At 41.4% G+C, this 26,634-nt stretch overlaps 1 protein-coding gene and 3 non-coding genes across 4 annotated transcripts; all 4 read left to right on the top strand.

Annotated features, from left to right (window-relative positions):
• The first annotated feature begins 75 nt into the window (after nt 1-75).
• WDR43 (WD repeat domain 43) lies at nt 76-26,154 on the top strand. Its single transcript, XM_027712990.2, has 18 exons — nt 76-270; nt 4,871-5,005; nt 7,521-7,642; nt 12,721-12,841; nt 14,000-14,139; nt 14,646-14,748; nt 15,788-15,852; nt 16,225-16,396; nt 16,899-16,985; nt 18,808-18,939; nt 19,371-19,508; nt 20,312-20,398; nt 21,792-21,823; nt 22,635-22,698; nt 23,595-23,708; nt 24,136-24,205; nt 24,828-24,883; nt 24,981-26,154. Exons 1-18 carry the CDS (start codon nt 76-78, stop codon nt 25,098-25,100), a joined length of 1,953 nt encoding a protein of 650 aa, XP_027568791.1. The 3' UTR covers nt 25,101-26,154.
• LOC113983674 lies at nt 8,055-8,132 on the top strand. Its single transcript, XR_003539168.1, has one exon. It is a non-coding gene; the product is annotated as a small nucleolar RNA SNORD53/SNORD92 (small nucleolar RNA).
• Nucleotides 14,260-14,343, top strand: LOC113983675. The gene has a single exon (XR_003539169.1). It is a non-coding gene; the product is annotated as a small nucleolar RNA SNORD53/SNORD92 (small nucleolar RNA).
• LOC113983673 lies at nt 17,761-17,839 on the top strand. Its single transcript, XR_003539167.1, has one exon. It is a non-coding gene; the product is annotated as a small nucleolar RNA SNORD53/SNORD92 (small nucleolar RNA).
• Nucleotides 26,155-26,634: the final 480 nt, after the last annotated feature.

Raw genomic sequence — 26,634 nt, 5'->3', positions numbered from 1 at the left:
GCACGCGGGGGGCGGGCTCGGCGGCTCGAGGTTGGGAGGGAAGGGGGGAGGGGGCGGGAAGATCGCGCGCCCGCCATGGCGTCCCCTCCGTGCGCCTTCTCGCCCCGCGGCCGCCGCCTCTTCGCCGCCTGCGGGCCCGACGGGCGCCTCCGCGTGTGGGACGCGGCCGGCAGCCGCCTGCAGCACGAGTACGTGCCCTCCGCGCACCTCAGCGCCGCCTGCACATGCCTGGCCTGGGCCCCGGCGGAGGGGAGGCAGATCCCCAGCAAGGTGAGGGGAGAGGGGATGGGGAGCGCTGAGGGGGGTGTGTGTGTGTGTGGGGGGGGGGGGAATGTGTGGGATGGCGTGTGTGTTGGAGCGGGGAGGAATGGGGATGGTGGAGACCCCGAGCGCAGCCCCTGACGCGTGGCCGCGGCCCGCTCGGCTTCACCCCGCCCTCCCGGCGCCATGTGGCCGGGCGGGCCGGGGAGCGGGGGAGCGGCGGGCCGGGGTGAGGGTCCCGCGGGCCCCGCGGGGCTCGGGCAGGGACACTGCCCGTCCTCCCCCTCGCCCCCACGGCGGTATGGCCACGTGTGGCGCGCCCCGGGTTTGGGGAGTAAATCCTCTCTTCCCCCCCCCACCCCCGCCATCCTCCGGCCCGGATGGCGCTGCACAAGGTAAATTTCACGTGTTGGTGGGGGAAGCGGCTCTGGGGGTTTTGTTGTTTTTTTTTTTTTTTTTTTTTTAAAAAAAAACACAAACAAAACAGAAAAAAAATTAGCGGAAGCACTGACTGTGTAAAACCATCTGCCTCTCGTGTAACCTGCACGGAAGAAGCCTTCCTTGAAAGAAGCGAGGTATGTTAACTTCACGGCGTGCCTTGCCTTAGTCGAAAAGATGGTGCCCCAGAGCAGGTCGGCTCTGTGCGCTCACTTAGTTCACATTCCAGTAAAGGCACTATCTCCCCACACTTCCTTACCCTTGGAAGTACTCCCGTGCAAGCTGCTTCGGTATCCGTGATGCATCTTTCTGAGCCCAGGAATCCTGCAAGAAGGTATTCAGTAGTTTTGTTCACAGGACACATCAGAGAGCTTGGATGTTCTCCCCCTTGATGAATGTTTAGTTAACTTCGGGTGAACACTGAACCTGAAAATATCTGGAGTATATACTGAGGTACCTTTTTATCCTCTTTATGTTGAAGTAATCCTATTTTCTCTAGCTAGAATATACCATTTCCTGAGGAAAACAGATGTATCACTTGAAAAAAGTATGTGAAGTCCACTAAGAAGTAGAGAGGGCTTTTCAAAGTGTGTTTTGGTACATCAGCAATTCAGTGTATTCGAAATACTGTTAAGAGTATTTCAAAACGTGTAACACATAGATTACCAACCCAAGGGAAAGCAACGTTGTCTCACTTTCCTCAGCTGAGCAACTTAGTTCCTGAACTTCAAGAGCTCCCAGGACATGCAAAGAATGTGGCAGAAAGGGTTAGATTGGCCTGAGCCTGTTCATCTGTCACGTAACTTTGAAGCAAAAAAGAATACGTGCATTAGTTGCAGAGCTGTAGAGGTGGTTCTTTGCTCTTAAATTAACTGAAACTGGCTTGTAAAAATGGGGTTAATCTGTGCTGTGTGGAGTAAAACTCAAGCTGACACTGCACTGCTGTGGTGCCGTAAGTCAAGCACAGGAGGTTTCTGAGTGGCTTTTAAAACCTTTTGTTCAAAACAACCCCATTTTCTAGAGATCTACTCCTGAAACCCACAGGTCCTTGGTTTTAACCTGGCTTAGGGCTGTATGAAAATGGACCTCATCAGACACCATTTGGCCACCTCTCAGTGCTTTCTAATCCAGTATTTTGAGTGCTGTCCCCTGCTTGAAAGTTGGTATGTTTTCAAGTGGAGCTGGAAAATATACTGTTTGTTGGAATAATGGTGCCATAAACCTTTGTAAATCATTGGTTTATCCTTAGACTGAGCTGAAGAACTAAAGCTTTGATGGTTCTGCCAAATACGTTTTATTAAATGTGTGCTTTCTGACATTACTTAGTCTTATTTTTTTGCTGGAGAATTGACATCTGTTTAAGTAGTACTAGTGTTTAGTGTTCAGGGGTAAAACTGTGCCAGTAGATATCTATAAATGGTGTTTGGCCTAATGACACCTAAAGTAAGTATGTTTTGGACTGCTGCCATGTTAAGGAAGGCCATGTGTTACAGGGGAAATCAAGTTTTGAACTGCAGGCCCTGGAATTGCTGATGCAGGAGTGGCTTATTGGGATGCTCCCTGCCCATGTGCTTTCACAGTGTCAGTGCTTCCCACGTGCAGTGTTCATCTCCTGCTGCTCCTTGTGGTGCCTTGTGCAAGAGTGCACCTCCAGCATTCAAAATACCTTCCACTTTCTTCCTAACAAGCTGCAACTGCTCCATCATCATCATCAACTGTCAAGACCTTTAGATTTATCCCCATTTCGGTGATTTAAGTGCTTTATTTCACATGACAGCAGCAGAGATTGGATTTCTGTTTAAAAAGAAAAGTCAATGGCTTACTTAGTGAATTAAGAGCATTAGGGGAAAATGCCTGCAGAGTTCCTTTTCAAATAACTTCCTTTAACCATCTCTGCTAATTAGAACACTGCTTTTTTAGGCAAAGTTTAAGGATTTCTAAATAAGCTTGAGCTTCCATAAATAATGGAAAAGAAAGAGAAATGGAAATGGAAAGAGAAATCAAATGACAAGGATACTTAGTATAATTCAGCTCCCCTATCCTGTCCATGAGAACAGGGTGCTCTTCTTTTTAAGACCCTGATCCATAAGTGAATCCCACATGGATGTATGTTTACTGCAGTTGGCAGACTGTCTATGGACTAATGTAATGCTGGGTAGAGAAGTTTGATTGATTTTTTTTTTTGATAGTTCTTAGTGTGTTTTCTCAAATCATCTCAGACATTAACAGCTGTCTGAATTTTCCACTGGCATTTCTTCATGCAAAAATTTCTGACAAAATACTCCACTCATACTGCTGATGGTCAGTAAAGAAATGCATGTGAAAAAACCCCTTGACTTCAGGAGGAACCTTCACTGCCTCTTGCTTTTTTCTTAGCACTGGAAATAACTGTGCACTTTAGTGGGAATTCTGGTGTACCTTTGGGTTGTTCCAAGGGAAATTGGCCATAACAAACTGGAGGGTGAACAAGTTTTAGTTAAAAGATTTATGCAAGGGAAGAGAATAAATTTCTTCTTAATTGTGATTTTGCTTTGCCCTGGGAGTGTGTGGGGTGATCAGTAAAACTACATAAAGAGATTAAAAAGTACCAGAAAACACATAAATTGTACTTTCCACTCTCTTTGCCCCTTGCCTTTGCATGTCAGACAGCAATTTCAAAATCGCTTAGTTGTCATTGCTGCCCAAATATCCAGTAGTTTAGTCTTTCCTCATATATTCTCTTTAAACCTGCTTGATTTACTTGGTTGTGCTTTGCAACTGTGATGGTTTCTCAGCATCTGCATTTGTAATATTTTAAAAACACTTTTCTTTCCGAGGAAAGATGAAGCCTAAACTAATACTTGCAAAAACTGCAGTGTAATTTTTCTCAAGAGCCTGCTTTTGATATAAAAGTTATCTGTATTTTGGTATTTCTTGGCCTAAACCAAGATGCTTTTCCTTGCAGGTGCCTGTGTTAAATACAGAGAAAAAGCAAGTCATGCTTCAAAGAACCAAAGTTTTTATCCTGCACTGTTAAACTTGTACATCTTGGTTGTGATGAAAACTCCCAAATCCCGATTGTCATTGTATGTGTGGTTCTGAGTAGAAATTATGTGTGTTCACTGTGATGTCTGTTGTAAGGCAGATGAGCTACACCACGTGGAACTTTCATAGAGCTGGTTGTTCACATTATATCAGTCTCCTTTGGCTTCTTCTGGTTGCTTGTCAGTGCAAGTAGACCTGTTGTGTAGAGGAAGCATTAGTTTGCGTATAATTTTTAAATTGGAGAGAATGCTTTGCTGCAATGTAACAAATGTAGGAAGACTTACTTCCAGTTAAAGACTTACGTCCAATTAAAAAACTTATCAATAGCATTAGAGATGTTTTTTTCTTCTGAAGTCTTTGAACAGTGTTTTTATTTTCTTTTTTCCATTTGTATGTGTATGATTAGTTATGTGGGATTAACCCAGTGATCTTAAATGGAGTGGCTTCTTCTGCCCTCTTTATTTTAGTTTTGCAGGAGCCAGTTTTATTCCTCTTCCCCTTCCCAGTGATGTGCTGCATTCATGTGTTTTTGCTTGAGAGATGAAGTAAAATCCCTCCTTGAAGTGGCTGATAGCACTTGTAGAGCGAGGGAGTGAAGATTTAAGAATTGCCTGATCATAGGAGGACCTCTGGTACTGACAACAGGACCTGGGCAGAGCACTTATTTTCAAGTACTGTCATTTCCCTCTGTGGAGTAGGGTAGTGCTTTTTTTATAGGAAGCATTGTGAACAGTTAATGTTTGCAAGACTCTTCTGAATAGCTTTTGAGAAACAAACAAACAAAAAAGATCATAATCATTTCCATTTTGTGGGTGAAGTGTTCTAATTGTGTTAATCTTTGCTTCTGCCTCTGGGACAGGAACTTTGTGAAAAACTTGAATGTATTTCCTCCCCTCATGGATAAGGTTGGTAGGGTAGCAAAATGGCCTCCACCAGATGTTTCCGAGTGACTCAAAGCAACTTTGTTACCTTGTACATGGAGGTACAATATGAATCTCTAGGCTTCTGTGCACTTCAGTGTCTTCATTTTGTGTCTGACTGGGTCTCAAACTTAGGGAAGTTTTTTTTCCCCCTCTGCTTTACCACTGTGATTACCCAGTCAGACTAATTAATTTTACGGTTTCTCTTTTTTTGTTGTTATTTCCAGGATGGCCCTCAGAGGAAAAAACGGAAGTCTGAAGTTGGAGAAGTGGAGAAGCAGTTAGATATCCTGGCTATTGGTACAGCAGTTGGTAGCATTTTGTTGTACAGCACAGTAAAAGGAGAATTACAGAGCAAGCTAGTAAGTAATACAGTCTTCATCACATGCTACCAAATACTGATGGTTTCGGCCAGTTTAGACTGAAAAATCCTGGTTTTGAAGTTAATGCAATATCTTAACATTGTCCATGGATTTGTTATTTTGCATTAAAAATAACGGTATTATTGAAATGCCTAACCTGGTGAGTTAAATCCTCTGTGGAAGTGTCATACCCTCAGTTGCTGCATGGTATTGTTGGAGAGAAGGACAGTACTCATCCAGTGCTTGGGAAGATGTCACACTGATGAACTTTTCTATAAGCTTACCTCCCTTGTGGAAGCTTTAGAGCTCTCTAAGCACATTATCTTTTATGAATGATACAGACTGACTTGCATTTTGCCTTTCCAATTGATAATGTCCCTGTTACTTCCAAGTATCTTGGCTTTAGTCTTGGGTTACATAACAAGCAAAATAAATCCACATGAATGGTTGTGCAGTATTTTGAGATACTTGGGCATACTTTTGCTTCTAAACTGTTAGTTATATGTACAGTGATAAATGTACATGAATTTAGAGAAAGCATAGTAGCTAATGAGTATCAACTCTGTTTTATGGAAAAACTATTTATACTTGAAAACTGTGAGCAAAATAAAGATGTTTTCAGGTTAAAATTTAGTTTCAGTTGGTTTGAAAACGCTGACTGCTCTTCTGTAGGAGCAGATGTTATTTCATGAGTACTTTGTTTTTATAGGTAGGTCAAATTAAAAGATTACTAATGTTATTAGAATAAGGGACATTACTTTTAGCTGTCCTTATTGAACAGAATATCTTTCTACAATGTAGTTTGTTTTGCTCAAGGCTGATTTGCAGTGACACTTCTGGGAGTAGTCTGAGCAGGTTGTTAGTGGTCCAAATAGTGAAATTTTATAAACTCCATGAAATATCTTCATAAATGATTGAAGGGTATATATATGGAGCTGCAAAGATTTTGGTTATTAAGAGGAGTGATACCCCGTATAGGGTCTTGTGATCTGATGGTAGCTTGCTCTTGAATGCTGATCTAAAAGGGGAGGCTCCTCATTTCTGAGGGCCCTTAAGGAAGCAGGCACTTAGATGACTGTCAGCAAGACGCCTGTGCTAGCCTTTCCTTTGAGTAAATTTGATGCTGTTAGCCTTGTTTGGCTGTGTATATAAAAATAGTAGGCAGGGCAATTTTTTTGTGAATTCTGAAGTCCTAGAAAAATCATAGAATCATAGAATATCCCGAGTTGCAAGGCCCAACTCCTCTCCTGTGGCATCTCACCCTGAAAGGGAAGGGAACATGCAGGTGCAAAGATGCTTGTGGTTGAAAAGGAATGACAGAAGTCAGAGGGTCCACAAAACCTTAGTAGTAAATTACACACTTGGCATGGAAATCAGTGTAAGTTAGTCTCTTCTAGTATAAAAGCAAGGCAGTGGATTTTGAATAAGGGGTAGGGTGAAAGAGAAGAAAGAGATTAAAGAGCGGGAGAAAGAGCAAAAGATGGATCAACAGTCCTGGCTCCAGCATCAGTCCAGTTGATGGGGTGTCCAGTGTCCTGGGGGTGCCACTTGGGCTTTGTGGGGGTCCTTTTTTATACACAAGTTCTCCCTACCTTGGAGCCAAGTTTCTCACGTTATGTGCAGTTCAGTTACCATGTACAGTTTGTTCTTCTAGACCTTTCTGGAAATGGATTGGAGAGTTTTGGGGGTCTTTGATGGTCTTGATCCCCCCTACTAGGTGGGCCTTTGGTCATCAGTCAGTGCCTGCTTCTTGACCTCATCCCCACACTTGGGCTGTGCTGTGTTGTGCTTACTACCAGGAGCCAGAACAAGGACGTTTGTCCCAGAAAAGTGCTGCCCTGCCTTCACATGGCCCCCTTCTCCATCCACATCCTGTTCTTTCTCACACTGTGCTCTTACCAACAATCCTTGGTGGGCTCCATTGCTGTCTGATGGCTTTCGGTGTCTGAGACACACATTAGCCCCTGATCTTCTAGGCTTCTACATGGCCCTGCACAGTGCCACCCAAAGAATCACACCGTGTGTCTGAAAGCATTGTCCAAATGCTTCTTGGACTCTGGCAGGGTTGGTGCTGTGACCACTTCCCTGGGGAGCCTGTTCCAGGGCCCAACCACCCTCTGGAGATTATTTCCCTAATATCCAAGCAAACCGCCCCCCGGCCCCGCTTCCTGCCATTCCCTCGGGTCCGTCACTGGTCACCACAGAGGAGAGATCAGTGCCTGCCCCTCCACTTCCCATTGTGAGGAAGCTGTAGACCACAATGAGGTCTACCCTCAGGTTCGTCCTCTCTAGGATGAATAAACCAAGCCAAAATACTTATGTGTATGTATCAAAATATGAAATATCTTTAATTTTATAAATTTATATGTATATTGGTCTTTTAAACCACACACACTCTTCAAGTTGCTAATGATTTGAATTTAATTCTTGAAAGAGCACTTTATTCACATTGTTGGAGTGGGGAAGACTCAGTAGTCAAGATACTTCAGTTAGTTGACACTCTTACCTTTTGTAGGATGGTGGTCATGACAGTAGAGTAAACTGTGTAAGATGGCATCAAGACAACTGTTGCTTGTATAGCTGTTCAGAGGACAAACACATTGTGGAATGGAACACACAGACCTGCAAAGTAAAATGGTGAGTGATGCTGGTTTTCAGTCAAATTTGTTTGCACTTACTTTTGTGTATTTCCTCCCTTGCAGGTTTTAATGAGGCCCCTTTGGAAGTGTTGCACTCTGCTATCACAGGCTTCATGCCCACTGTGCAGAATTGACTGTTGGCCATTATTTTTCTGAGATTGGAAGTGGTTTTATTGAGGGATGAAAGAGTAATTGTCATCCTCTGTGTATTGGAAGGACTAGATGAAATTGAGAGGGATTTGGTTCCCTCCACACTAACTTTTAGTGGGACTGAAAGACTAAAAGTTGCTCTAAATGATGAAAATCTAAGTTCTAGATAAAATCCTCAAAAATAGAGTGCAGCAGATACTGTAAGACCTCATTTATCCCATTTAAATCTGTTACATGCACCTGGCTTTGCTCAAAGGGCCTTGCTATGATGATAACCCACTTGGTTTCGCTCACTACTGATGTGCAGTGGGGACAGTTCCACTTGGCTGTCTGAGCAGGCTGCTACTGTTGAAAGTACTGTTGAGCAAAATAGAGCTTAGTACAGAGTAACGAGATGTCTGTTGTGGGCAATTACTTTCTTTTGTAATAAAGTCAACCTGTTTTTAAACTTTAAAGAAGAACCCAAAATTTCTATTAACGATCTTGGTTATCTTTCTTCAATAAAAGCCTGGTATGTGATGGGCCATTGATCCTTCTCTTGATTTTATTTCTATTTCTTAACATTTCCCGCTGTTTTATTACTGCAGCTCTCTTGGTTCTGTTAAAGTTAGCGTGGGTGCTGCAGGCAGCCCATCGTCAGTAGCCTCTTAGATTTCCCTAAAAAAGGCATGCATCCTTAGATTGCATTATGTTGAGACACTGACGTAAAGTACCAGAAGACAGCTGCAAAATCTCCTTCTAGCCTTTTCTTTTTAGGGTTAAACACACCTAGTTCCCTCATCTTTCCCTCTTCCATTATGTACTCTAGTCCCTAAGCTGCTTTTGTGGCCGTACATTGAATTTACTCCAGTGACTGTCAGTGACCTTTTTGTACTGCCCCAGACTGGATGCAGTGCTTAGATGCAGTTTCAAAAGAATTACACAGAGCAGAGGAATCACTTTCCTTGACCTGCTGATGACACTGTGGCTAATGCAAATCAGTATGTAGTTGGTCTCATTGCCACAAGGACTCCCTGCTTGCTCATGTTCAGCTTGACTATGAGGACCACAGGCCTCTTTCCTGCAGAGCTGCTTTCTAGCCATTTGTCCCCAGCCATTTGTACTGGGGTTTTTCCATCCCACCTGCAGGACTTTACATTTTCCTTTGAGCTTTGAGATTCTGACAGCCTGTTTCTTCCCAGGCCTGCTGAGATGCCCCTGAGTAGCAGCCCTGCCCTCCAGGATATCAGCTGCTCTCCCTGATTTGGTATTGAATGTGAGCTTGTTATGTGTGCATTCTGTCCTGTTTTGAGATCATTAATGAAGACCTGGGCAACTACGGAGGATATTAAGCAGAATTGGGATGTCCTTAGTGACACCAGTAATTGGCTACCAGCTGGTCTTCATACCAATGATCACAACTGTTTGAACTCAGTGATGCAGCCAGATCTTACCCTCCTTAGAGCCCATCCATTCAGGTTTGGCTGCAAGGATACTATGTGAGACATTGTCAAAAGCATTGCTGAAGTCAAGTTAAATGGCATTCGTGGCTCTCTTCCCATCAGCCAAGACAGTTGTCTCATTAAGAAGACAATCAGGTTGGTTAGACACAATTTGCCATTTATAAATCAATGCTGGATGTGCCTAGTGACTCTTCTGACCTTTCAGTGCCTGGAAATGGCTTCCAGGTGTATTTGTTGTATAACCTTCCCTGTTGTTTCCTGGATTCTCCTTCTGTGGATATATTTTGTCTCCTCTCTTTTTTTTTTTTTCCAAGTCATCAGAAATTTTTCCTGAGCCTGTGTGACTACTCAAAATGGTAGCAGGGTCTTAGGAGTTCTGGATGCATCCCATTCAATCTTAAGGAGTCGCATGTATAGAATTTAATGCTGTGATCCCTAATTTGATGTCCCTTCACTATAGTGGGTGCTAGTTCTGACTCTGGCAAAAGCTCAAGAACATGGGAGGCCTGCAAGACATTGCCCTTTAGTGCTTTGGCCTTTTCTGTGTACTGAATGTGTCCCTACACCATTCAGCATCAGCTCTGCACTTTCCTCAGTCATCATCTTACTGCTGCTGATGTGCTGTGTGTAGGTGTCCTTTTGTTAGCCTTCGTATTCCCTGCAGGCTTGAACACCGGCTAAGCTTTGGCATTTTCTGTTGCTTCATGCCTGGACAATATTTCTGTATTCTTCTGTGTAATCTATCTTGACTTTCACCTTTTGCATACTTTTTTTGTTCTTTTGAGTTGAGTCAGGAGTTGCCAACTTGGCCAAGCCAGCCTTCTGCAGTAACTGGTGATTTCCTGCTCAGTGGAGGGTACCCTTCTTTTGCTTTCAGGAGGTTATCCTGGAAAAACAACCAGCTTTCTTGGGCCCCTTTTTTGCTTGAGGGCAGCCAACCAGTGTGATCCTGCCAGTCAGTTCTCTGCATAAGTTGCAGTCTGCTCTTTTGAAGTCCAGCATTGTAATTCTGCTGTTTATATTGCTCTTGTTTTTTTAGGATCCTGAATTCCATTGTCTTGTGGTTGCTATAGCTGGAAGTTGTCGTGCTTTTTTTTTCCCTTTTGAGTGGCTGATCCAGTAAAAGTCACCTTTCATAGTACAGTTGCGAAGCACTTGCATCAAGAAAAGGTCTTCAGCACTTGCCAGCAGTTTTGGACTGCATGTGCACTCCTGTGCTGCCCTTCCGGCAGTTACTGGGGTGGTTAAAGCCCATTAAAAGAGCCAGGGCCTGGGATTACAAAGATTTATCAATTTCTTGTTTATTGGACAGTCTGTAACAGATGTGCACCACTGCTCCCTTGTTGATCTCTTCTCATACCTGCAAGTTCTCCAGTGGCCCTTTGCCTGTTTCAGAGGAAAGCTCTGTGCATTCATACTACCTTTTTATGTGGAGAAACCCCCCTCTTCTCTTTGCCTTCCTGGCATGTTGTTCCTGAAGTGCCTTCGTAAAGATCCTTGTCTTGCAAGGCATCCAGCTGTTGTTCTGTGAGCCCAGTGAGATCAAAGCTCTGAAGTTGCCCATGGACATCTAATTCAGTCTGTTTGTATTCCACAGTGTGTGTTCATGTACAAGTACTTGAGATGGGTCCCAGACATGCTGCTTTCTTGGGAAATGTGAGAATTTCTGCTGTCATGCTTCTTCTTGGGTGTTTCACTCTGCTCCTGTCCCATACCAGGGACCACGGAGGGGGAGGCTGTGGTTATGAAATGTAACTAGAGACATTGTGTTCTTTCATTTTAAAGATGGCAACAGAAAATAAGTCCTGGAGTGTACAGATTAAAAGTACATGAGCCGTATAACATCGTGGCTTTTATATGAAGATTTTCTCTGATAATATTATGTCATACCTAAGGTGGCTGAAATTGGAAAGAGTAGAAGAAAACAATTCTCTTAAAATTTTACCTAGTAGAAGGAACATATATCTGTAATAGTTGCTTATGCCCAATGTCCACGTGAGTGCTTGCGTTCTTCAACACTTGTCAGGACCTGGAAATTAGTATTTGCATAACCCACAGAGAAATCAGGATGGTTGCTCCTGGCATAGAGAAGCAGTATTCAACCTCTTTTTTTTTTTTTTTCATTTGCAGGCTTCTAGACATGTTTCTATAGAGGTGTGGACTGCTAGACAGGGAATAGAAACCATATGCCTTTAGTCTTGACTTTTCTAATTACTGTAGGAGTACTCCGTAGGGCCACTTCAGGAGGTCTGTGCAGCATACATGAAACCTTTGGCAGAGGGACAAGCTGTTGGGGAAGAGAGAGAGGCAAGATAAGGTGTTGTAGAGAGGTAGTGTGAAACATTCTGGATGACTTCCTGTTTCTCTCTAGCTTTTTCATGTCTTAAGTACTCTGACTACCGCCAGAGGCATTCTGGACATCTTATGCAGCTTCTTGTTTTATGAGATCCTGTTTAAAACTCTTTCCTGTTAAAATTATATGAAGAGTATCCAAACTGAAAACCAACAGATTTTTGCTCTGTCTTATATTCTCTGCAGTCTACTCCAGTCTCGTCTTTTTAGTACATTTAAAAATACCTTCTTGGTTTAGATTATTAAATGGTTTGAAATTCTTAGTCTTGACCTCTTCTTTGGAAAAGAATACAAGATCATGTCATACTCTCTGTAAGGTGTAATGCTGTTTGTCAGGTTTGTGGGCTGTAAAAGTTTCAGCTTCTATCAAAAGTGATACAGCAAATGATCTCTGTTTTGGAAGACAGGAGAGGCATTGCTTGGGCACGTGAAAGTTATTTGGAGGTATTCCCAGAACAGCTGTTTACAATCAGAATGTGGTGTGTTGCAGGCTACGTCCAAACTGTAAAGGGTTTGTGTTCATGCTTTCCTTGCAATTTTGTCCTGTGAGCAACGTGTAGTATTCGTATTCCTTCAAAGCAGATTCAAGCTTTTCAGGACACCGTCTTTATTTTTTCCCTTTTTAACTTTATTTTTAATTATTTTTAAATAGTGCTTTGAACAACAGACCATTAAGGTGAAGTTTGTTTTTGTCAGTGACATTGACAGCCTTGGGAGGAGAGCCAGGCAGGAACTGAATGGGCTCTGAAACTCTGAATTTTAGTGTTCAGAAGGCCTTTCTGAATGGATTGGTGTAAGCTTTTGTGATTATGGTGCACAAAGGAGTCTTGAAAACGGTATGGCTCTTTTTGCCCTATTTTCAGTGGTAGAGAACTTTGAGAGAGGAACAGTTCAGTATTAAATAGCTTTATATTATTGAGTTGTTGCAGTTTTTTGTAAACCAGTTCTGCAAAATGCAGAAGCAGCATAGCCTTGACCTCATCTTTGACTGCTAAAATTACTATTTTTTAAATTTTGCCTTAAATTTTCCATCATAGTGGTTGTGCATTTTGAGATTATCCTAATGAATGTTGTTTTTTCTGTTTCTCCATCTTTCTCCCTTTGTACAAAAACCCCTCCTTCCAAATTCTAGTAAGTGGAAAGGCGACAATAGCAGTGTCACCTGTCTATGCATCAGTCCAGATGGAAAAATGCTGCTGTCAGCCGGTAGAACTATAAAACTGTGGGACTTGGAGACCAAAGAAGTCTACAGAGTAAGTACCTCTGTACCTCTGTTAAAACAGATGCAAAAAAATACCCTTCTTGATTGGTGACATTACTTACCAAGTGTTCCCTGATCTGCAAGTTTCACTGTATGTGAGGAGACAATTGGCAGTTTCAGGATTTCTGGAAGCTTTTGCTCTGATGATACCCTAAACTGTAGTTTCAACTTCCTGATAGTTGAATGAGGACATTAAATTCCTGTTCCTGGGCATGCTACTAGCACCCTTTCTCAAGCCTGTGGGAGAAAGATGGATGCTGTCCTTTTTCACTGGCTCCCTGCCTGATACCTTTCTGGCAGGAGAACTTAGTTCGCCACTGTATCAGTTACTGCTGGCTTGGGTTTGTCTGTGAGCTCCCTGACTTGTAACATGAGTCCCTCCATGAAGCCTTCAGGTTTCCTTGCTAAACTTCATGTAAGTGGTGGCATTATCAGTTTTGCTGTTAAAACAGCTGGAGGCATAGGAGTGAAATCCTTGTTCCCTGGGCAGGGCTCAGACATGAGCAAATAGCCAGGCTTTAGGTGATCCCTGAATGCAGCCATGTTCTCTTGCCCTGCCAGCAGATAGGACACAGCTGGCCTCTGAATTTCCTGGTATTTGCTGTCAGGTGAGTGTGTGCACATGTGCTGTTACTGTGGTCTTGCTGGCTCATGGCAACTACCGTGTATGTCTGCATCCTATGATGACCAAAACCACTATTTGCAGAAGTAGATTGAAGAACCATTTTTTGGGGGGGTCTGGAGGTGGTATGTTGCACAGACTTAGTGTGTCAGCATGTCTGTGTGTCCGTTCTTAAAGTTGAGACTAAAACTAAGAATCTAGTTTCATTGTAAAAGTTGAAGTGTAAAACTGGGGGGGCAGAGGGGAGTGCTTTGTGACAGAAACAGTAGTACAGGTGGATGTGATTTTGTTTGCATGGATTTAGTCCCAGTGGATTTGCCTTTGATTCCCCATTTAACTTTTAAAATGCCGATAAATATCTGGCTGGACATACAGAAATGCAAGGAAGTTGATCACTAGTTAAAGACACCACTGAGTTGTCCTTGTTGACACTTGAATCTTTCCTAGTGTTCTTTGTTAACTGATGTTTTGGTTTTTGCAGTAAGACTGCTTATGACAATCATTGAAAAATCCTGTTTTTTCTCTTAGCATTTCACAGGCCATGCTACATCAGTGTCATCATTAATGTTTACCACAGTGAAACCTATGAATGAAAGTATACCTTTTGATGGGATTACAGGACTTTATTTCTTGTCTGGAGCCATACACGACCGATTATTGAGTGTATGGTATGTAAGCTTTTCATAATTTGTGACTTTTAATTGTGATCAGTATTGAGCACAGACTTACCAAGTGTGTTCTGAACTCTGATTAAACAGAAGGTGAAGCAGAAGGGGCACTCTGGAAAAATGCAGTGATGATCTCTTAAATGGTGGTTTCGACTCACTGATTGTTGGGTGAAGACGTGATTTTCCTTGGCTGTGTCTGAGCATGCTTCCAGTTGCCATTTGTATCACCATTGTGTGCCAGAACATACTGTGTAATAAAATTCCTTGCTCTTTGCACTTATTGTAAGGTTTATGTGAAGTTTTTTTTGCTCAATTTCACTTGGGAGTTACTTTGCACTTGGAAGTTAAAATATTTTCTAAGCTGAAAATTGAAATGTCAGCAGGATACTTTTGGATGTCGTAGATACTACCACAGTTGCTAGTGATTTATAGGATTTATAATGCTTGTCAAGTGCAGAGTTCTGTTTGTGCTGTGCTACATAACGTGTACTGTTCATGTCTTCCAGGCAGATCAGGTCAGATAGAAAAGAAAAGAATGCTGTGATGTCTTTTGCAGTAACAGATGAACCAATTTTTGTTGACCTGACTGTATCAGAAGTCAAAGAAGAGGTAGGAGCAGTAGTCTGTCACCATGTGTTCAACAATTTTGGGTTATCATATCAGTTTCCATTTAAGATTCTAAAGAAAGAAACTTTGTATTTTATGTTCTGTTAGGCAGAGATGAGGTCTAAACGCCAATTCACGTGTATAAGAATATTTATTACAGGTGCATTTATAAAGCTGATAGTTTCAAATACTCCTTATCAAAGCCACTAAATGCAAATTCAGTGGTTTTTCTCAGAAATTTTGTTTATGATGGTGGAAATGTCAGTTGTTTCCTATTTAGAACAAGTTATTCATCAAAATGGTTGTTAGAACTTGGCACGAAAAAAACACAAAATAGATTATTTCTAAAAATCTGTTTTGAGTATGTCCTGTTTGTTTATGATTTCAGGTGATTTTGGCAGTGTAACTGCATTTGGAATTAACTAGCCTTTAATGAGTTAAAGTAGCAATGTGCATTGCCCGTGTCTCAGTTTTAGCAAGGACAAATCTTTCTAAGTAATTGCCTTATGAAAAATATGTGCATGTAAAACATGTTAACAAACCGTTTCATTAATTATTTAAAACATTTTTTCTCCTGCTGTCTTTGGATTCTGTTTCTCAAACGAGTATTTCATGCTTTCTTTTTCTAATGTTTCCAGTTGTTCCCTCTTACTACATGTGTTGGAGAGTATTCCATAATGTACCCCTGTCATTGAATTGCTCAGAGGACTCAAATCAGTTTCTTTCCTCTAAGCATATTTACAGTGTCAGTGTCTTTGTAGGCCTGTGCCTCTAGACACCTCTGCTAGTGTGCAAACTGTTCAAATTGGCATGTATTAGTAGTGATACGGTAAAGTACAGTTATGAGTTGTATTTTTATCTCTTAATAGTTCTGCTAAGTGTTCATGAGTTATGTTTTTGATCTTCCTTACAGATTTAGTTTAATGTGCTTAGGTACTGAAAAAAGTCAAATTGTAGCCATGCAACTGTCCCTTGATGTCCTGTACTTCCAGGAGGTTTGTCCTTTGATCTAATTAAACTCTGTTACTGTGCTTTCTTTCAGCCTGTGAAGTTAGCAGTTGTGTGCAGGGATGGGCAGTTGCATTTATTTGAACATATCTTAAATGGGTAAGTTGGTATTCCTCTTGAGGGTATCTTTGGGAAGATCACCGTAAGGCAAAGTTCAGTTTTGTTATTCTGCTGCTTTTAAGTTCTTGTATCTTCTGCAAACCTGCTGCAGACCAGCTGGTTCTTTGTCTTGGGTTGCTGGACACATTTTTCGAGAACTTGTTTGTTGGTGACTGTGCTGCACTTCAGTATTAAGTGTGGCTGTAGACCAGATTTTGTGTGTCTGTGCCTCTTCTTAGCCACCTGTAAAAGCTTTAAAATGGCTGAGTTTGCTTAGTACCTGCTAATGAAAGGTGCTTAGATGTGCAGGATACTGAAGTGTTCAAGCTAAATCTCTTGAAATTTTTTAATTTCTTTTTTTTTCACCCCCAGTTATTGCAAAAAACCCTTAACGTCAAACTGTACTATCCAGATAGCAACACCTGGAAATGACGGGGACTCCACACCAAAACCAGTCCCTATTTTAGCAGCTGCGTTTTGCACGGACAAACAGTCTCTGCTGCTGGTGTATGGAAACACCTCACAGCCCGTCATAGAGAAAGTGGTATGTAAAATTTACCAGAGGGGGTTTGGATTCTCTGATACCGACTGCATACTGCTCTCAGTTGGAGAAATTTGTGGGTTTATTGGTTTTATTTTTTCTTTTTTTAAATGATATAACAATACAAAACATATTGCTCGCCCTTTTTTTGGGAACTATGACTGTTGCCCCAGAGCTGTTTCAAAAGGTCATTTGTATTCTTCCATTCTTATAATTGGAGTACAGCTTGATGTCACTGCTGGCTGTTTCTTGCCTTTTCAGCTGTTACCGAGTTAGGCCATGGAAACTGGTTTGAATAGTGTTTCACTTTACCTGTTTGAACTTCTTTGAAGAGCATAGAGATCTGGTAACAAAAGGCAGATATGCAAAGGAGCTGCTGTTGTAGAGTGAAAAAAAAGTTCATTGTAATTTATACCTCTGGAATTTGTTCTCTTCTTTAAGTAGCATAATAAATCACAGGTGTGAATGTCAAATATATTAACTGGTTTTGTTCCTGTCCTTCTAGTCTTTGAACACCAGTGAACCCCACATATGTTTAGTAAGGGACATCCAGAAAGTGTTGTCACTTAAAACAGATGCTGCTCTAACGAAGGTGAGTTTTGCATAAAATATGATTTTGTTGCTTCTCTTGTTTTACTTTGGAAATGGTAGAATTCACTGCTCACTTAAAACAAGATTGGATTTCTGGATGGACCTGTTCAGAGCTGCAGTGATAGCTACAGATGTCTGTAGCACTCAGGCAGGAGTGCGTAAAGAGAACTCTGTGGCTCCTGTGTATGCTGGCATGTGGGAGGGCACATGGTGACCCTCCTGCTCTCAGCAGGTCTGCTTGAGAGACAGGACTGATTGGTGGGGTTTTTCTGCTTGAGATCAGTCCTTCCCTTGGAGTCTGTCAGTTTGTACAGCCTCTTTGACCCTAATGGTTTGGGGTGAAGGTGGGATGGCTTTGTTTTAGAGTTTAAATAAAATGTAATGGAACCTTAAAGGGCACATCCTTTTGGCTCGTTCTTGATGTGGCTTTTATGTGTTCCTACTCACAGGGACCTGGGAATGTGAGCTTGGCACTTACATGGATGGCAGCAGTGTCCACTGAGGCCACTTGCCACTGTTTTCTCTCATGCAGGATCCCCTGGGTGTTTAGAGACAGGCTGTGGAATTCTTAATCATTGTGCATATTCAAGGCCTTGAAGATGTGAAATGCTTGGAGTATCAGTGAAGTGAGCAGACAGCGCTGTTTTTCTGACCCTAAAGTTACCTACTGGATCTGGTGCTCCATCAGCCAGGCGGGGTTTTGTGCTGTTTCCTCAGCCCTGGAGCTGGTGGGTAGCAGAGCTGAATGGCAGTGAGAGGTGTAGGAACTCCCTGGCATGCAGTGATGATACCCATCTTGGTTTCGCTTTTTGCTGAATTCCAGTGAAGACGCATTTCTCTTGGCTGTCTGAGCATGTCGTGTGGGGAGAAGGTCAGTGATGAGTGTGGTGAGCAAAGGGGGCAGTATTTTAACACCATTGCTGTTCTGTGTTAAAATTCTTGAGCCAGAAGATGGATTTTTTTGACTTTTACACACAGCGTATGGAAGGTGCTTTGCTCACTGTAGTAGATTATATTTGTATCGCTTCAGTGGGCACCCAGCAGGGCTTCCACAAGTACAGAAGTTTGGGTAGGTACTTCAAACAAAGGCCTGGACAGAAGTGCTGTGGTTAAAAAGTGTTCTCAAAGTAGCTGGTAGCATTCTTGATATTCTGGAAGTTGCATGCTCCCTTATATCCTCTGTGGGTCAGGGGAGCATTTGATTATTGAATATATTGCCTTTAAAATTCCATCTCCTTTGTGTTCATCGAAGATGATACCTTAGCTTGCTTGGTATAACCTGAAGTTGCTCTGTTTGTCACCATCATCATAGTCTAATTCAGACAACTGAGTTCTGTGTCTGAGCAATCCTTAGAGGAAGATAGGTGGGACTGACATGAGTAGTAACTACCTTTTACTATTACATTGTGCTGCTTTTTGTGGTCAGTTACTGCCTTCCAGTGGCTGCTGAATTAATCTGCATGCGGTTTATGGGGCTGACTATTAGTACACGTGGTACCTATTGCTAGCAAACGTCCAGATATTTGTTGTTGGATACAAAGGCGTAGTTCTATGAATGTTATGGCAAAAGCTTGTAAGAAAAATGATTCACAGGTGATTCCAAAGAGACTGCTGCTTTAGTTACTTATGAAAATTAGCTGACTGTTACTTGAGGTTATTCATTGCTCTTAAAAATGTCACATTTTCCTAGTATATCAAGAAGATGGGTTGCGTCAGGCTGGTTTTAGCATGTATGTGTGAGTCTCGGAATAAAATTAGTATTTTAAATTGGAAGAAAACCCAAGGTATTAGCAATTCATGCAAATGTGGTATCTCGGTCCTAGGTAAAGACGCCTGTTGTGAACTCGGACACCAAAGTTCTAGTGCCTGGCATTCCAGGACATAGTACAGCTGTCAAAACTCCAGCCTCGGGAAAGGAGAAAAAGAAAAACAAGAGGAAACCAGGGGAGACAGAGGTAAAAGCCTTCCTCTTTTAAACACAGCAATAAGGGAGAAACTAGAATCGTAAATCATCATTATGCCTTCTTTTGGTGAACTCGAATTTTCTTTGTTTGGTATGGAAGAAAGGCTAATGATACCATCTTTTTGTATGGAAGAGACATTTCCTTCACTCAACCCCTGTGTGCCTTGCCCATAGTTTTGCCAGGTTGTTGCAGAACTCTGTCACACACTTGTGTCTGTGCCAAGGTATATTAATGTCTTTCAGTCAAAACTTCTTTTCTCATGCTATTCTCTGTCAGTACATGTAAAAGACTATGCACAATTTACATTGTTTCTCATCAGAATTAGAGGGAATGCTGTAAGCTAGGTACTTTGTTTTCAGCTGATGTTTCTGAGAAGCTGAAGCACTGAAGCAGCACTGCCCTTATTTTCCTTTCGTGTGCAGGAGAGCATTGAGGAGCGCCTTGGGGCATTGGATATTGATGTAAGCAAAGTAAAAACTCCAGGTGGCCTTCCACAAACAGACAGCTTAGCCGTGCTGCTGGTTCAGGGCTTGGAAAGCAACGATGCAGAAATCTTAAATGTAAGTGTTGCGAGCTCAGTGTTTGCTGTTCAGTGTATTCACTGGGGCTTGTGGGGAGCCGTCCTGAAAGCTGGGGGAGGCTGAACGGTCAAGATCCTGTTGTTTCTCCCAGCTGGTTTTTGCTGATTTGCTGCTCAAGGCAGTGGTATTATGAATTATAGTGGCAGTATTATTTTTTTGTTGTTTATCTGCCTTGCCTTCTGAGTCAGTCCATGAACTAGGAGGCACTTCTTTTATGATAAATTCGTTATGTCACAGTTCAGATCTTCCCTTTAGCTTGAGCTGGAGCGTAACCTGTTGTTTAGTCTCCTGGGTTTTCAAGTAGATACTGTTTGAAAAATGCATTGAAGACAACAGTTTCACTTGAAAAGCTTGCTGTTGCACTTGGACTGGGAGGACATAAAAGTACTGGGGCACCAAAATGTTAAGATTTTGACACCGAATAGAAATTTCTTGTCACTGATGCTGATGAAAGGCATTTATTTACAGAAGTCAAACAGAAAATATCAAGAGAAATTTTAATGTGCCTGTGATGCATCATTTCTAACATGGGACAGGTGGGCTAGAGGCACTGGCAGATTGTTTTAAATGGGTTAATCGAGTGTCTTACTTTGTTAATTGTAGCTGACTTGGAAAATGGAACTCCTTTGCTCAGCCTATCTTTTGCTCATTGTCCTATCTTACCATACAAAGGTAGTGGAGTAGAAAAAGAGACTTGAAGCCAGGAATTTTTGATTTTGCTGATTGCTCGTATGCATGTTGGATCTGAATGATTCTCTGATCGTATTTTTTCACTTTAACAGAAAGTGCTTAATACAAGAAAGGAAAATATAGTAAAGAACACAGTAGCCAGAATGCCTATATATGCTGTCATTCCACTGCTGCATGAGGTAGGAGAGACTGATCTTCTTGTACTGTCCTGCAAGCCACATGTGGTTTGCATTCTAGCTGGGGAAAATCCAAGATATGTCTCTTTGTTTTTACTAAAGAAATTGGTTTGGTACTTTTAACGAGTCAGAAATGTTTCTTAATTTATCTCTGATACACTCTTTGTCTTTTTTGGATGAAGCTTAACCAAAGGACCAAGTGCCGCTGTCAAAGATAGGAAGAGCATTAGATCATGTAATAATATCTTAAATGATTATGTGGGAAAAAGAAATGGAAGAGATTAAGCGAAAGGATGTTTAGTACATGGCAAACAATTGCCATTACATCTTATTTTCAACTACTAACATGGATGATAATTCAAAGCATGAAAATAGCAGTGCTAGCCAGAGCAAGCTATATGAGCATAAATATGCTGGATACTCACGTGAGAGGAAGGAGAATAGAATGCCTACTTAGAACAGTGAGTTTACAAGACAGTTGGAAAATGAGGGGTAATTCCTTTCCTGTTTTGAAGATAATCAGAAGCCCTGCTGCGGTACTTAAGCTTTGCAACATCATTTACTAGCAATTTTAAAAGGGATTTGGCTTCTGAACTGCTTATTCAGTGATATTAAATAAAATCTGTGTTTGGACAGAAATATTTTAATGATTAGCCTTAACTAGACATTAGTTTTTAAACTGAATGTCGATTAGTTGCTCTTGTTACGTGAATGACATCTATAACATAAGTTAATGGTTAGATTTCTTATGTATTTTAATGGGCTGGCCACAAATAAGATTTAATTTTTACTTATGGTACTGATCTTAACTGAATTATGCAGATGTCCTGGTGCTGAATGTGTAGTCTTGCAGCACTTCCTTAGGCTTACGTTAATGAAATGCAGCGTTTCTTCCCTGGGAGCTTTGTCAGGGAATCTCAGTGCAAGTGTTTGACTGTATAATCTCAGTGGTGGACAGACCTTCATGTAACTGCCTTCCCCAGAGCTTGAGATTTGTTCTGGGAAATGGCCTTTACCTGATACTAACTTCACTTGTTTCCCCAAATCGTCCACCTTATAACAACTGCTTTACTAAGCAGATACTCAAAAACATATAAAAAAGGGATTTCCCTCTATTTATTCCAGCATTTGCTTTTGCTGAATGTTTTTCCTCTTAAGAGTTACAGCTTTCTTGTAGTCATGAAACTCAGCTTCTGCGAGTTATCAGCCCATCTACAGGATGGTAGAGCCAGCAGTGTAATTTTCTGGAGCCTGGCTGTGGTTAATCCTAGCAAACTTCAGATGTCTGGTGAACCTTCTGCCCCAGTACTGGGGCTGTCACATGGTTGTAATGTTGGGGTTTTAAACTCATTATGTTTGTTTGTTACTTATTGCTGACTATTTTTTGTCCTTTTAGCTTACGAAGAGATTGCAGGGCAACCCATACAGGTGAGACAACTCAACTAATGTGTAATTCACCTGAAACTTTTTGTGTGCATGTGTGTTAGGGTTCCTCCCACCACCTATGTGATTGACTTCCACAGTAACTGTAATTAAACTGCAGCATGTGGAGGTAAAAACTCTCACCTGATTGTGGGTGTAAAGAGGAACTTTTATTAAGGCTTTCTCAGGATGGCTGAAGTGAAATTAAAAAAGGAAAAGGATACCTGAAATAAGTGTGTAATCCCGAGAATGTGACTGAAATCCTCAAATGCTGACAGTGATGAACCTGATCAATATGTAAGATAAAATAGCTGTCAGATTTTCAATTTAATTATCAGCTTGTTAACTGTAGTTATCAAATGCATTTAGACTTCTCTTGCTATTTTGTTTAATAACAAAACCAGTTTCTCCCCCATCTTATGTTGCCATAAGGACAGCTCTGCTGAGACTAGCTGTTCTGAATTGTGGAGGTTAGGTTGGTTTGGTTTTGGTTTTATTTTTCTAAATATAAATTTCCTCATTGGAGGTGGACAAAAGGTAGCATGCTTTGATCTTTTATTCACTGAGACCTCCCATAAAAGATGTCAGAAGCACAGACCCCTGAAAACGTCTAGTTTAGTCCCTCAGTGAAGTGTCTGTTCTTTTCCTAGCACTGATATATCTCATCTGGATAGCCAAACTGTTACATTTCCATCTGCATTTATCTTTTTATCTAATGAAAAAGGAACACTTTATATAGAACTGTTTAGCATCTAGAATGTGAAATGAGTGTCTCTCTGCCAGTATCTCTTTGATACAATTAATTTACCTTTTCCAGTGCCTCACTAATGGTTCGATGGCTGAAGTCTGTTTTTACCCTACATGCATCCTACCTTTCCACAGTAAGTATTTTACATTAATGGAAATGCACTTAAATAGAACTAGATTTAAATGCTTAAATAAATGTATACTCTTTCTTCAAGAATCTGTCTCCTGCTCTCCATGTGTGGGAGTGCCCAAATCAATGTACAGAGAGGGATATACTTCTGCCACTTTTGCCAAACTACTACACATTGCAGATAAATTGTTTGTCTCAGTCATTCATGACATAATTATAGCCATCCCAAAGTCAGGCCAAGATAAGTTATGTCACACCTGTGAGAGGGAACAAAATTACCATCAAAGAGTAATGTAGTCTGTGCCACTAAATCTTACATAACTAAATTTTCTTTGCTCTTGTAATGCTCATCCTGAGACTATCTTGGGCACGGCTAGATGTATGGGGTAGAGGTGTGCCAAAGGTGCCAGGGCAGTAAGTAATGTCATAGCTTCTGCATTGAAGTCCAGCCTTGCCTTACAGGTGGTTGATACAGCACTCTTGCTGGGTTAAGAAAAAGGCATTTTTGGCACTGGCACTTCTTTGTCCCATTTATTATAGGATTGATGAGCTTCAGAACTTGCACACGTTGCTGAGGTTGCATTTGTTCCCTGGTGTATGTTTGCTTCTCATTTACACAGCTTTCTGAGTAGTGCTTCGACACCTGCCTATGGCAGTGACTGTGCAAAGGAGTAGTGTAAGAATTGCCACTTTCTGAAAGTAGATGATATTTCTAAACATGGCCAAGTGTTGACTGATCAGGCTACAGGTGATTTCCGTGAACACTAACTCTCCCTTCTGTTTAGAATGATGTGAACAAGGGTTGCTTGCCCCAAACACACGGAAGTAGTTTAAAATAAAAAGATGTTTGGGATGTGTTGATTAACAGCTTCATATTTTTTTCATCTCTCCTCTCTGAAGTTGCCAGACCTTATTCCTCAGCTGGGAATGTTATACCAGTTAATGGAGAGCAGAGTAAAAACTTTGCAAAAGCTTTCCCGTCTGCATGGAAGACTCTTCATTCTTGCCAGCCAGGTGAGCTTCAACTAAATAACATGGGATGTGCAGGAGTATTGTTTGCAGACTTCACCTCCTGTTGTGATTGCATCTGATGGGACCTGTCGTTGGGAACTGGACAGTGACATTGGTGATGTCAGTCACTACACTTAATGGACTGTCCTGTCAGCCTGTGCTCTCTGGAAGTGTTACACGCTTTGTCCTGCCAAATGTGACTACTGACCCATAGAGTTTTAAAGGGGTATAAATGGGAGGCACTTCAGAGCAGATGCCTCTCAAATTTGACTTTGTCATTTGTACTTGTTTGTCTGTTAAACTACTACTGTAAATGAATTAATGTGTGTCACTCTTGATGTAGACTTCATTTAAATTGTTATGAGTTTTGTTGCCTTTTAAGGTTGAAGTATATGATTTCCTCTAAGGCTAATCTTCAAATTCCATTCAGGTTGCAGCATCAGAAGCAGTTCAGGATGTACCTGAGGTTAATCAGACTGCAAAGCTGGTCTATGAGGATGGTAAGTGTTGTATACTAAGTGTGACTCAGCTCCTGAATTCACATGACAGCCAGCACTTGGCGGCTGTTCATCATGCTCCTCTGCTTATCTACCAGAGTACAGGCTGCAAATAGAGAGGTTTTGTGGGATGTCCATGGCAGTAGAATCTGTGGCTAATGATGGGGACATCTTGCAGCTAGTTGTTCCTTCCTTCCCCTCCTTTTATCTCTTTTAATTCCCTTCCATCCCTGCTTCACAAATGGAGATATCAGTGACTTGGAAGTTCAGTATGCTGCTTTAACTTACCTGGTAACCTCAAATTTCTGCTGTTACTTGCCCTTCTTCTAAGGTAGATACAGTCAAGGCACTTCTACGTTTGAGTCAGCGAGACATCAATGTAGTGGATGTCCATGTGTGTGCACGTACACTTCCAGTTTGGCTGTTTTCCTACTGTCTTCACACTGTATATGCATAACAGAAGTGACTTGTTCCTAATTGTTGTTGATTACCTCATCTTGAGGTAGAATTAGTTTTGGAATTGAAATAGAACAGTTTGAAGACCTTGGCAGCATGTGGGGTTGGGCCTTATTTGCACAATTTAAAAGCCTGTTCTCCAAACTGAGATATTGTTTTCTCTTTGCAGAATCCTCGGAGGAGGAAGGCTCAGATGATGAGATGATTGCAGATAAAGACTCGGATGTAAGTGGAGCTGGACCACATCTTCTCCCATTTGCTTGTAACAGAAATGGTGTGACCGACAAGGGTTCAAATGTTTCTGTTTTATTTTTTTCTCCAGGAAAACTGGGATGAAGATGAAGAAAAAGAGGAGCAATCTGATGAACAAGACATGACTGTTGAAAAGGAAATCAATGGTGATTCTGATTTGGAACCAGAAAATGAAAGCGAAGAAGAATAACAGCACGAAAGAATAATTTTAACAGTTTGAACATGTGGGCCACCGACCTCTTTAATTCTGGATCATGTTGCTGAAAGATGCTGTATTTGCATATCAGGAGTGCAGAGTCATGCACGGCCTGTGTGCAGAGGCACATGTGGGGCACTGTGCATTTCTGAATCCAGAATGTTTAACCGTGCCAGCCTTCTCTCGCCCTATTTCCCTGCGCTTACTTATAGAAACATTTCTTCCACCTCATGGTCAAAGTATGCCTGTCATGTGGACATGCATTTGTATCTCAAATGAAATAAATCTGCCACCACTGTTTGTGTGGTAAACTTGGTTCAGCTTTACATTGAATTTGTTTCAGATATTCAAGGATCAAAGACAACTGGTCTATAACCTTCTTTCCATGCTTCAGTTAGCAAATAGCAAGTGGGCATCCTGCTGTTTTTTTTTTTTTTTTTTAAAGGAAACAAAAAAAAGAAAAAAAAGATATTTTTGTAATATTTAAATTCTATACTGAAATTCTTTTCTTCCCCTCCCCCCCCTCATTGGCTTAGCCATGCCTTGGCAATATCTAAATGCCAACCTGACTTAAAAATGTATTTTTCTTTTTTTTTTTTTAACAAATTTGAACTCAAGATTTTTGTATGTACAAATCAATGACTTTTCTTGTGCTTTAAAAGGACCTTAGAACTATCACTGGCTCCTAATTTTGTTTTAATGGAGGCTGTATATAAGTTCAGTGCTAACCCAGAGGACAGACCGTGTTGAGGTGGGTGGGGAGAGGAGTGACACAGGGAAATGAGAAGGGGAATTCTTGTGAATACATAGCACACGGCTATACCTTTATTATGGATTTTTAATCTCTCAGTGGCAGAACAAGGACAGCTATTTGCTCAGCTAATGGAAGCTGAAGTGGTGCAAACATATTTTTAAGAGCAAAACAAGGTAAAAGTTTGAGCCATTCACCACTATAATGTACAATAATATATTTGTCTATAAATGGAGCTGTTGCAACTAAATACCACCCTCTTTGTAAAGTGAATAAATATACATCTCTTTTACCAAATACCTGTCCTGTGGTGTTTGTTGAGAGAGAGGTTAGGTAGCTATGGGTGGTGGTTCAAGATGAAATGCTGCTTGTAGAAAGCAGATTTCTAATGGAGGAGGAAGCCAGTCTGAAAGGTTACAATGTTCTGCAAAGGACCTGTTGTTACTGATTTCTTGTCTCCTTTTTGTCCTGTCTGTTGGTTTGTCCACTGCTTGGATTGCATTGGGGTTGCAGTGTTTTCTGGAAGTGCATGGGGTTATGTCATGGACAAAGCTGGAAGAGATGTTCTTGGTTTTGGAGAGGTGGAGGTAGAAGGGCAGCAGGGGGAGGCTTTTGGTCTTTGGAGGGTTTTAACTGGCAGTAAATTAGTGTCTTAATACTTTATAAATCTGGGCTTTATCTTTTTCAGTTCTGAGATGCTGTGAAAGTAAGTGCCAAGATTTGTGCACTTGTCTGCACTCAAAACCACCAGATTAGGCTGAACTTGTGTCAGTTTTT

This window comes from Pipra filicauda, unplaced genomic scaffold, assembly GCF_003945595.2.
Source record: "Pipra filicauda isolate LSUMZ 115617 unplaced genomic scaffold, ASM394559v2 scaffold143_size2779998_pilon, whole genome shotgun sequence".
Taxonomy (NCBI): domain Eukaryota; kingdom Metazoa; phylum Chordata; class Aves; order Passeriformes; family Pipridae; genus Pipra; species Pipra filicauda.
This window is presented reverse-complemented; position numbering and strand designations above follow the sequence as displayed.

Bases quoted from the DNA above. Each gene is read 5' to 3' on its own strand.
- WDR43 (XM_027712990.2), top strand. From the start codon at position 76: ATGGCGTCCCCTCCGTGCGCCTTCTCGCCCCGCGGCCGCCGCCTCTTC. The intron at 14,140-14,645 runs GTATGTAAGCTT...CATGTCTTCCAG, and splicing joins GACCGATTATTGAGTGTATG to GCAGATCAGGTCAGATAGAA. The intron at 24,206-24,827 runs GTAAGTGTTGTA...TTCTCTTTGCAG, and splicing joins AAAGCTGGTCTATGAGGATG to AATCCTCGGAGGAGGAAGGC.